Source organism: Electrona antarctica (genome assembly GCF_951216825.1).
Source record: "Electrona antarctica genome assembly, chromosome: 9".
In the NCBI taxonomy this organism is placed as follows: domain Eukaryota; kingdom Metazoa; phylum Chordata; class Actinopteri; order Myctophiformes; family Myctophidae; genus Electrona; species Electrona antarctica.
In genome coordinates this window covers 13,964,989-13,977,244 of record NC_136790.1, presented here as the reverse complement: position 1 = coordinate 13,977,244, position 12,256 = coordinate 13,964,989, and the positions used below count along the sequence as shown (strand labels likewise).

Sequence of the window (12,256 nt, the reverse complement as noted above, 5' to 3'; positions counted from 1 at the left end):
ACGTGTGAATGGAGTTTCTAGGTGAAAGTGATTTTTTGACATGCCACTATCTGCCATTATACATTTCTCAAATTTAAAGCACTATATTTCTAAAACTATGAAACATTTCAAAGATTCCTTTTCAGGCAAACATGTCCACCGTAAGATGAACCTAAATAGGTTTGAATGGGGATTCTAGGTGTAAGTATGTAGGACTAGTAGCATGCCAAAGTTATAATTTTTTTCGGACGGCATACTATAGGATGTCGTTTTTCGTGATTTTGGAGGATTTGAAAAAAGATGAAAATCATGAAAAAACGACAAACTATAGTTCACATGGTTTCGGACGGCATACTATAGCATGTCGTTTTTCGTGATTTTGGAGGATTTGAAAAAAAGATGAAAATCATGAAAAAACGACATACTATAGTCCATGGTTTGGGACGGCATAATATATTATGTCATATTTTCATGATTTTGGGACACTATGTCAGAGTCAGGACTTGAACCTGCAGCCTCCTGATTCCCAGGCAGGCTCTGTACCCAGTGAGCCACTGTGCATGCTGTTCTTAAAAGGCCGATTAGATAATGACAGAAGAGCCAGAGACTTGTTTCCATTGTGGTTCATAAACATTCGAACGTCTAGAGATAAACAACAGCAAAAGAAACAATAGACAAATCTGTTATTTTATTTTTGTATCAATGTTGTACTCAAAGGGAGCAGCAGACTGCATTGTGGCAGGTAGCAAGTAGATCAGTGACTTAGCACACTGGCTGCATGATCTGGAGATTGTGGGTTCAAACCCCACTCAAATCTTTACTTGCCAAAATCTGCCATTGGCCCCCATTCTGAATTTCTCAAATTTAAAAGCACTATATTTCTAAAACTATGAAACATTTCAAATATTCCTTTTCAGGCAAACATGTCCACCGTAAGATGAACCTAAATATGTTTGAATGGGGTTTCTAGGTGTAAGTATGTAGGACTAGTAGCATGCCAAAATTTGTGCTATTGCCATTGAGAATGCATTGGGCATTTAAGTTAAATAACTCAGAAACTACAAAACATTTCAAAGTAAAAAGTTCCAGCATGTGTCTCCACAGTAAGCTGAATTATAAAAAGTGTGAATGGAGTTTCTAGGTGAAAGTGCTTTTTTGACGTGCCAATATCTGCCATTGAGCCCCATTGTACATTTCTCAAATTTGAAAGCACTATATTTCTAAAATTAGGAAACATTTCAAAGATTCCTTTGTAGGCAAACATGTCCACCGTAAGATGAACCTAAATAGGTTTGAATGGGGTTTCTAGGTGTAAGTATGTAGGACTAGTAGTATGCCAAAGTTTGTGCTATTGCCATTGAGAATGCATTGGGCGTTTAAGTTAAATAACTAATAATTTGTATGTGCCCGTGAAGTATGCATATATGTGCGAAGTTGACTATTCGGTTAAGTCCTAAAGGGATTCCCATAGACCACCACTTTATGGCGCTCACATTCAACAAGTGTCCCCTAGTGAACATGGGTGAGCATTACACCACTATGCCATCACACCATACTCAACAGTTGTCTCCTATGTGTGCTTTTGCATTTTAGCCTCAATTACGTAAGTCTGGGACTTGAACAAGGAACTGCATTTATAGGAGCACCAAACCAAAACCCTTTAACAACTTTGACAGGTTTCTCCTAGTATTTTTAATGCGTTGGGTTCAAAACATCTTTGAGTCGTTACCTTGACAAAATCAGCCAACCCAGTCCATCTAAATTTAGTACAGTACTTGAGAGGCACTAGCAAATTCGACACATGCACGTACACAGCAGCACAATATTGTTGATTCTAAATAGATTAGAGAAAACAAAACGCACACAAATAAATCCTGTAGGATTGACTTGATTTTAATGTATATTATACAGGTTTTCTCAAGGAAAAAGAAAACATTGAAACAAGCGGCAAAATGAAACCCCACTTCCAAACCAAAGCTACAACAGCATCACCTAACACAATGCATATTGCTATTACATTGTACCCAAACAATAGTCAGCGGGGGTATAACAATGATAAGACATAAAAGTATTTTTTTGTCTAAAATATATGAGAGCATTTAAGGTTTAAACCGTAGAAGGTGTGTTATCTATACTCTATCTTACTAGAGACCTTAGCTGGGAAACCTGAATAAGGAGCAGGTACAGAAATATCAGTTCCATCCTTTTGATTTGGTTTGTGGTTTCATAGATATACCTTTTAATACATCAAACAATAACTCTCTCTCTCTCTCTCCCACTCTCTCAGAAAAGGGGAAAAGGTATAATATTTTGTTTGCATGTCTATCTCACAGAAACCACTGACCGGTCAAGCTAATGACCAATATCAGTAGATATAGATATCATTTTACACTTAGTTGTACGATGATGTCACGGGCCGAACATAGCCGATCTACAACATCCTAGATCTGCTGTTTTTGGCACACAACAACGTCGTAGAACGGAGCATAAATTAAGTCTTTGTTCAAGCTCACCGCACCGTCATCCATTCTAACAAATGCCATCCGTTTGCAATGGTATTCAAGGGTACAACAATTAAACAATAATATTTGTGAATCCAAATATAGAGTCTCTTTTTTGGTTTCAAGTAAGAGCAAAAAATAATATTCAATAATCAGTTTTAAGTCTGAGCAAGCAAACATATCAACAAATATCTTATTTACATTATAATTGTATTTACTGTACATCAAGGGACATGAGGGAAAGTGTGTTAAAGTCCAAGATCATGTTCACTTTAGTTTTTGAAAAAAATGTCATAGGGAGTAAAATGCACAATGCAATTTTCTTTTTTCTTTTTTTTAAAAGTGCAATTCCTTTTCTTAAAGTAAAAAAATATATATCCATATTTTGTATACATGTAGAAATGTTGTTCATATAAACAGCATATGTTGATTTAAGAGCCCTAAAACCAGTGACTAAAAATGAATTGCTTTCGGTTGATAAGCAAATTAGTATAGAATATAAATTATTTGTTTTACAGTACTCAATAGAAAATCAGAAGTACCGCAATTCCAAAAAACAAAACACTATTAAAGTTCCTCTTTTTTCTTTCTATTTTCTAGGAGGGCGATGTTGGGTTTACCTGCACAACTCTCACTAACATGGACAAGAAGAACGTTTTTGCCATCTTTCACAAGGTTCAATTTGCAAACACACTATTGGAAAACACATGTTCAATGAACGAATTAAGTTGTGTCAGAGGAGTAAAAAGTAACACTTCCGATTAAAATATCTAAGAGTAAAACAAACGGTGGACCTGAAGGCAAGACCACACAATCTCCAATACTTCAGGCTTTAGAAAATACAAAAGGTAGACAAGCTGGTATATGTGTGTACAATAGTACTGTACATGTGTGTATATGGATGTTTTTTTAATATGCGTGTTGCCAGTGGGATAGCAGATCTGCACAAGCAACGTTTCTTAACCACTTAAGCCCTTATAGTATTACTTTTTTTGTTTTTACAAAAAGTGGAAATAGCCAGTATACAGCCACACCGTGTCGCAATGCGACACATTGTGACCTTATTATAGATCACCTATTTTCGCTATATTTGATTGATGATTTTCTTAAATATATATGTGTATATATATATATATAGAGAGAGAAATTTCAGGGCGCCAGGGTGAAAGTGGTTAAAAAGTACATCCGCAAAACAATTATAAAAAGCAAGCTGATAATAAAACTACATAGTGGTAAACTGGTGTCCTGTCTGTGTTTCCAGTGGTTTCTAATGACACCGTGGAGTGTACCAAGATTCTGTGGCACCAGCAAGAGTTTCATCGTCTGCAGTCCTCTAAAGCCAAATGTTGTACTCACGACTTTTCAGGTGAAAATTGGTTATTTCCGCCGAGCGACAGTCGTATGACAAAGTATACATGAGGCTTTATGAAACCAAAACGAGACTTGCTTAATTTTTCTACATATTCAAGTAATGTTATGTCGCTATATTTGCACATCTTAGAATAGCTTATACCAACGTTAAAATCCATGAAAAGCGTCAGGGCAATCTGACCGAGGGCTCTGAAGTCACTTGAAGCGGTGTGTTTGTCACTGCAGAAAAGTCTCTCATTTTCACGCTCTACAAACATGCTCATACATCATGCTACTTTCCAGTTCATTTAATAAAATTCATATATTATTACAATAATGTCTGTTTTCTAACACGTCGATGACCGATCTGCGTAGTCTCTCTATGAAAGCAGACTTCGCCGATAGCGTTTAGCCGATTTTCTTTTTCCCTAACGAGGTGCAACCGTGACCACACAGTTTATTCTTCTTTTTTCTTTTCTCTCGAGTCTCTCTCTTTTTTTCCTTTTGTTTTTCAGTCCAGTCTGGAGTGTGCAACTTTTAGGATCCGTCGGTGTGTTGCTGTGTGCTCTGTCTGTGTGTGGCTGTGTTGTTGGTTTCCAGGGACTGGGAGTCTACTCGGTGCGGGTCGCCGTCTGCCTGCAGGGCCAGCTGGCTCTGCAGGTCTTTGACCACGCTCTCCAGGCTCTGCCGCGCCTCCCTCTCCCGCTGGAGCTCCGACCTCAGCTGCTCGCGGTCGGCCTCTGCCTGCTGCAGCTGCACGTGCAACTCCTCAATCTGCAACGCGCAATGCAACACAAACACACACACACACAGTGTCAGCAGTATGACAAATCTGTCAGGGCTACAGTTTATCGAAACAATATATATATATATATATATATATATATATAATCGATTCATAATTTATCCCTATTTTGGGCGTGTACTTAGGCACAAGGTCGAAAGAAATAAAATAGTGAGGATCAGGATAGACAAGTCTACAATCTTCACAATGCATCACGCAGCTATTAGCTATATCTTCACAAATGTTTTGTGTCGTGCAATGAAGTATAAAAAAAAAATGACACCCGTGTGAACTGAGTGGTGTAAGGTCTTATATAGCCTGTCTGACGTAATGAAATCATGTCTGACGTAATGAAATCACACCCGGGTGAACAGGGTGAACATAGCAACCATGCTCATTTTTTCTGCACAGACTAACAAAGCCAGTTGTAGGAGTGGTTTACACCACTCAAAAATGAATAAAAGAGGCCAGTAGTGTTGAGTAGGGCCAAAAGTTCTGCCTCGATTACGCCTAATGAACGATAATTTAAAAAAATCACACCCGTGTGAACTGAGTGGTGTAAGGTCTTATATAGCCTGTCTGACGTAATGAAATCATGTCTGACGTAATGAAATCACACCCGGGTGAACAGGGTGAACATAGCAACCATGCTAATTTTTTCTGCACAGAAAAAAAACCCTGTTCAGTGTTCACCCGGGTGAACAGGGTGAACATAGCAACCATGCTCATTTTTTCTGCACAAAAAAGCCAGTTGTAGGAGTGGTTTACACCACTCAAAAATAAGTGAAAAGCACGTCTACAAGTTCACAAGGGTTATATTAGATTGGCTATTTTTGTACACCACCATTGTACAATGGTAAAAAGTGGTTAATCTTTTGAATATATTTTTGGTTAATTGCCCAGCCCTAAGCGCTGAGAACCAGCCGGAAATTAAGCACAAAAGCGGCCCTTCGTACCTGAGAGGAGTACTTGGCTCGAAGACGCTCAGCCTCGCAGCCTTTGTCACAAACTCGTAGCTGCCTCTCCCGTTCCAGCTCTCTCTTTAGCCTCCCACAAGACTCCTCCGTTTCCATCATCTTCCTCTCCCAGTCCGTGCGAAGGCGCTCGATCTCCTTGCGCAGGTTGCGCTTGGCCTCGATGGCCTCTCGAAGACGGCCTTTCTTAGCCACCTTCACGAACTCCAGTTCCTGCAGGAACATGTATGTGATAGTTTAACCCACTGTTGGGCATGTCATTATAAGCAAAAGAACAATAACAATAGGTTAAACTTTAACCCATTAACCGTTAATGGGTTAAATATCCAGTGGTGGAAAGTAACTAAGTACATTTACTTAGGTACGGTACAAAATGTCAGTACTTTTACTTCTACTCCAATACATTTCAGAGGCAAATATTGTACTTTTACTCCACTAGTATTATTTGAAATCTTTAGTTACTTTGCAGATTTAGCTTATTATTACAAATATACATTAACCACTTCAGCCCTATATACATTTCGCCCATTTGAAAGTAGTCTCACAATGCGTCGCGATGCATTGTGAGCTTGTAGATCTGCTATTTTCAAAAGATTTGAAAACAGCTTGAAATGGGACAATCTGCATATTGAGTACTTTGTACTTTTGGTACTTGAATTACATTTTGATACCAATATCAAAGAGCATTTTGTATATTGCAGGATTGATACTTTCACTTAAAACCCATTTTGGGCGGGAACCCCTTTTGGTGTTAGCATTATGTTATGCTTTAGCTATTGAAAAATAGCAGATCTACAAGCTCATAGCGCGCCACCGAGTGGCGCGCTACGAGCTGCTATTTTTTAAATATCGTGAAAATGAGGCACAAATCTTTGAATATATATTCTTTCAAAATACTTTTTATTTCGATGTCAGGTCTAAATGGGTAATGGATAAATTTCAGTACTTTTTCCACCACTGTAAATACCTAGACACAAGGCTTCTGCTCTGAAGAAGCAACAGAGAGAATGCCTCCGTTCAGATGGCATGTGATTGTGGTGCTGTACCTGCTGAAGGCTCCGTTTGGCCTGCAGGGCCAGCGCCAGCCTCTCCTCCTGCTTCACCCGCATCCGGACGATCTCCTGCAGGAGCTTCTCTCTGGCCTCTCTGCTGTCCAGGCCTCCTCCGTGCAGCATCTGCCCGAGGGAGTCCAGCTCTGGGCAGGGGGCCCCCGGCATCCAGCCGGGGCCCTCCTGCTGCTGCGACGGCCTGGGCCCGCTCTGTGTCGGGGGCAGGGATCGGGACACGCTGCTGGGACAGGCTGTGGCGAGCGAAGCTGGCACCGAGTCTGGAAGATGATGAAGAAGAGGGGAGCAGTGTTAATGTCGTCGGCTAAAACTATGACCAAAGAAATGTTCGTCGACTACCTTTTTTTCACAAAACTGAACAAAAACTAAATAAAAATCAAGGTATGATGACTAAAACAAAAAAAAACATAAAAACTAGACAGAAATGTTAGAGAGGGACTAGAAGTCAATTAAGTCATTTTTTGTTTGGTTGCACTCAGGTGTTGCACTCTGAAAATGGCAGATCTACATGCTCACAACATGCGTTGTGAGCATGTCAACATGCAAGATCAATCAGGTGCCATCAAGGCCCACCAGATTTAGTCGACTAACCAAAACTAAAACATTTCAGATAACTAAAATATGACTAAAATTAAATAAAATGTTATTCAAAAGACTAAAACTAAATCAACATTTGCTGTCAAAATTAACACTGAGAAGGAGGGATGACATGCTGCTGAAAACCACTTAAAGCCCTCTATTCTTAGTGAAACAGACTTGAGTTACAACTGTAACCACGTAAAAAACTAAATAGCCAATCAGCTACGATTTTTGGCTAATGGCTAACGAATAACCAAGTGGTTACTACATTTCAGAAGTTTATTCTAAAGTACAATACTTTCCAACCGTGTGTCCCTATTTTGGGAATGTCATAATAGGCAAGAATTTACAGAACCAAAGGGGAAAGTTTATCATGGACACACATGGAATCAGCTGTTACGAATACAAAGACTTTTATTATTTAATGTATTTTAATGACTAATGTTTCGATGCATGGCGTGTCTTCATCAGAGTCAAGCCACGCACCAAGACGCGCCATGCGCTGAAAGGCCTTTAATCAAATAACACGATTGCCTTCTATCCGTGTACTAGAGCGTGTGAAACGTCTCCCTTCAGCTGTTAGTAATGTGTTCTCTAAGGATCGCTCAAACAGCACAGCTATGGAATTGCTGCAGCCGCGCCAACACAGACATTACATCCTTCCTCGATTCATGCCTTCATAATTATGCATTGTACAATAAAAATGTAATGTAGTCTATACTACTCTATCAACAACACAGAGATAAGAATGGTAAAAAATGTGTACAAATGCTTGGAAAGGAAAAAGGTGCAACGTCCGCCAGAAAAGCAAAGTTGGCACACGGCCATTTCTAGTGTACTACTGAAATCAGACACCAGATGGCGAAACTGCACAGGAATCACTCTGTATGCTAGTCTCCACTATGTGTCTCACAGACTTATTTTTCCATGATGGTAAAAAAAAGCCCTGTATTCAAAAGACATTTCGGAGAGCGGCGCCATAGCCTTTTGGACCATATTTCTATAATGTTACTCTTCAGGGCACTAGGAGTGCAATACTCACAATCATCACAGTCATCCACGTCGATCTCTCCATCTGTGTCCGTCTCCTCGACACTATTGGTTGCATTAGGGAGGGTGGGTTTTGGTGCAGACTGCGAGTCTCCATTATGCAAGCCCTGTGGTGGCCCGGAGCTGACGGCGGGCCCCCTGCCTGGGGCATGGCTGTCCCCGGGGTGGGCCAGGGGAGAGTGCTCCTCTTGGTGGTAGGCCAAGGGAGTCAGAGCCGGGTTGGGATTCGCCGAGTTCTCTTGAGTCTTGTGGCTGGACCTGTAGAGAACATGCATAATATCCATGGTCAATAGAATAGTCCCCCCCTCACTTTTGCTTTTGCTTCGACAACTTGTACTTATATACATGCTTGTACAAGAAGTGATGGAAGAAGTACTCACATTGTTTTACTTAAGTAAAAGTATCAATATGGCAATGTAGAAATACTGTTACAAGCGATAGTCTGGAATTCTAAATTTAATTGAGTAAACGTACAAAAGTATTGTTCTCAAAGTAAGAAAAGTGCAAAGTACTCATTATCCAGAATGCATTTCACAAGTTTCCAAATGTATAAAATGAATACAAATCTTGTATATAATAACACATCTACAAATGTAATAATTATAATACAATCAACTTTATTTATATAGCACTTTTCAAAAACAGGTTTACTAAGTGCTTGTAGATCGGCCGAAATGTATATAGGGCTGAAGCAATGGGCAATGTATGTTTTGTAATAATAATCAAAATCTAGTAGTAACTAAGGTTTTCAATTCATTGTAGTGGAGTAAAAGTATAATACCGGTATTTGCCTCTGAAAAGTAGTTGAGTACAAAATTGGAAATACTCCAGTAAATTAAAAAAAATACCACAAAATTGTACTTGGGTACAGTACTTGAGTAAATGTACTTTGTGTAAATGTACATTTTCGTAAATGTACGTTTGTGAAAATGTTTTGAAAAAAAAAAAAAAAAAACTATAGGGACCCCCCCAAAAAAGGTGTTCTCGACCCACAAATGGGTCCTGACCCAGTTTCTGGGAACCAGCGTGCTAGTAAACGCTGTGTGGCTGCCTCACCTCTCTGGTTCGTTCTGAGCGACAGGACTCTCTTTTTCCGTGGATGGCGTTCTGGGGGACCAGGGACGGAATGCAGAGGGCCTCTGTTTCAACTGGACCGGCTTTAGGTCCTGCTGCAACAAACCACGCAGGAAGACATCTCAGTATGAAACCACTAGCATCAACCCATTAACCCGTTTTGACCTGAGATCAGATTCTAAAAATGTCTTCTACATCCTGACAGTTTTCAGAAAAAGCTATTAAATTAAATTAAATTAAATGGTGCATTTATATAGCGCCTTTATCCAAGGCGCTTTACATAGATTGTGCATTACATTCACCCATTCACACACACATTCATACACCGATGGCAGCGGAAACCATGCAAGGCACCAACTAGCACAGCATCGGGAGCAATTAGGGGTTCAGTGTCTTGCTCAAGGACACTTCGACAGTAACTCTGGGGGAGCCCGGGTTCGAACTGGCAACCTTTCGGTTACCATCCAGGCACTCTACCCCTGAACCACCGCCGCCCTTCTTCTGTTCTTTGTCTATATAGAAGTGTCTATTTGTACGTCTCTAAATGTTTTGATGAATTGAACATGGTGGACCCTGTTGTAAACAAGTGTAATGCTTAATTGGGTCGTCCACTCACAGTTAACAGCCTTTGTATTGAGTTTGTGCTTGAAATGTACTGTAATTCTGCAAACTGTTAATAAAATTTTCAATCAATCAATCAAAAGTCGTTCTTCGATTTTTCAAAAATAGCAGACCTACAAGCTCGTAGCGCGCCACTCGGTGGCGCGCTATGAGCTTGTAGATCTGCTATTTTTCAATAGCTAAAGCATAACATAATGCTAACACCAAAAGGGGTTCCCGCCCAAAATGGATTAAGACCTTTTCATGTCAAGGACCGCCCCAAAATTGTATGCATTTGGCCGTGGATCCCCATCTCAAAATATGTTGTTCCAGGGATCCCCGGAAGCAAAGATTTGAGTTTAAATATTAGTTTAAAAAAATTATAAATATATAATGTTACAGTACAATTGAAAAAACGTGTGCATTCTTCGAGTTCACCTCCCGCGATAGCAACTTGCTCGCTTTAGCTTGCTCGGCGGTGTCTCACGTGGCTCAAGTCACCTTCCGGCGGCTTGAGCACTCGGTTTCACCGCCGGAGGCGCTAGCCCCTCCAATGCATGGCTTCATGTGTCTATGGACTTTAATGTTTGTTTTTTCAATCTGACTGGTTTTCCAATCGTACCGTGACATGAATTCAAATATTTGCACAAGATGTATTAAAAATGGTCGAAGTGGTTAAAATCTAAAGTGACACAGATGCTTTCCCGGATTGAATGGGTTAAATCAGCCGTGACGAGGGGAATAAAAAAAAAACCCTCTTCGGTGAACTGTCTAGTCATAGATGATAACATAACATAGGCCCCCATCTTACAGTATGGTAGTCCATGTTTGATTCACAACACAAAAAGTGATGGATTGCCGCTTAGTTTGTCACATGACACTTCAGTCAAGAAATCATACAATCGTACATAGAAGATAAGATAATTCAAGAAGTCACACCCAGATGATGACATATTTCAAGACGTCATACGCTGAAGATAAGATAATTGCTTTGGACAAGGACCCAGGCCAGGACCACTCTGACCCCTGACCTTTACAGCAACTGAATACGGACTGAAAGGGACACCGCATTTACAAACCTTGTTCGCCGACTTTGACAGGGACTGTAACCAATCCAGCTGCTTTTCTTTGTCGGCTGACGGGGAGTGTAATTTGTCCAATTTGGACCTCTTGGCTCGGACTGGGCTGGGAGACTGTGAAGAAAAAAAGAAAAAGAAAAAAGGATATTTAATTATCAGCGTTCCGCACGGTTCAGGCAGATAATGCCGAACAGCAAAACGAAATGACGTATTCACGTTACACACGAGTGCGGCGGATATTTTAAGATCCCTCTCCGTCCCCGCAGCTTCTAAAAACGCTGCTGAATGACTGCAATTGACATCACTCACCAGCCACCACTGCTATTTGAGGAATTTGTCAACAAGTGACCGATCAGTATACACTGCAGTTACAGTGTATCAGAGAGGAGAGACAGTGTCAGAGAGGAGAGACAGAAACATGGGGAGGGTGAGAGCACCACGTCAGTTTAAAAGGGTTCTGTCTGGGAGCGTGTGTGTGTGTGTGTGTGTGTGTGTGTGTACTTGTATTACTATAGAAGCTTGAATGTCCCCACAAGTATAGTAGAATCAGAGACAGACATTGCGAGGACCATTTTCTTGGTCCTCACAAGAGTGGAGAAATGGTTGTTGTTTTATGGTTGAAGAAGATTTTTAGAGTTTAGGCTTGCAATTGCAAGGCAAGACAAATATTTATGATGGGGCTGGGGATAGGAATAGGCATTTAGAAGATAGATCTAGGGCTTAAGGGTTAGAGTTTTCCCTATTTCATAGTTTCATACCAAGTTGTGCAGAGATATATATCTGATCTGAAATAGCTGATCTACAAGCTCACAACTTTCCCGGCTTTTTCTTGCTATTTTCAGCCATTTCCGGAACTTTGGTTTGTCCTCACAGGTATAGTAATACAAACGTGTGTGTGTGTGTGTGTGTGTGTGTGTGTGTGTGTGTGTGTGTGTGTGTGTGTGTGTGTGTGTGTGTGTGTGTGTGTGTGTGTGTGTGTGTGTGTGTGTGTGTGTGTGTGTGTGTGTGTGTGTGTGTGTGTGTGTGTGTGTGTGTGCGCGTGCGTGTGTCTGTGTCTAGGGCTTTGAGCTGAGCAGACACCCAGGCCGGTCTGGCTGGCAGCCAGCCGGGCATCATTGTGTCCTGCCAGGCAGGGGGAGGGAGGGGAGGGGAGAGGGAGGGGAGGAGGAGGCGCCGTCAGGTGGAGGAGATCAACTCCCTAAAACCACAGACATACTGG

The 12,256-nt window shown here is 40.8% G+C and overlaps 1 protein-coding gene across 2 annotated transcripts in view; it reads right to left on the bottom strand.

The window, feature by feature from the left end:
- Positions 1 to 1,860: 1,860 nt before the first annotated feature.
- Positions 1,861 to 12,256, bottom strand: part of skib (v-ski avian sarcoma viral oncogene homolog b) — a 55,365-nt gene continuing 44,969 nt past the window's right edge. Inside the window, exons 2-7 of one of the 2 annotated variants that reach the window (XM_079511290.1) lie at positions 11,038 to 11,151; positions 9,341 to 9,453; positions 8,277 to 8,542; positions 6,635 to 6,915; positions 5,571 to 5,801; positions 1,861 to 4,604 (exon numbers count right to left, since the gene is read on the bottom strand). In XM_079511290.1, the coding sequence (XP_079367416.1) occupies positions 4,368 to 4,604; positions 5,571 to 5,801; positions 6,635 to 6,915; positions 8,277 to 8,542; positions 9,341 to 9,453; positions 11,038 to 11,151 (1,242 nt within the window). In that variant the 3' untranslated portion in view covers positions 1,861 to 4,367. The remainder of the gene's footprint in view (positions 4,605 to 5,570; positions 5,802 to 6,634; positions 6,916 to 8,276; positions 8,543 to 9,340; positions 9,454 to 11,037; positions 11,152 to 12,256) is intronic. The other variant, XM_079511291.1, reaches the window with a different exon arrangement.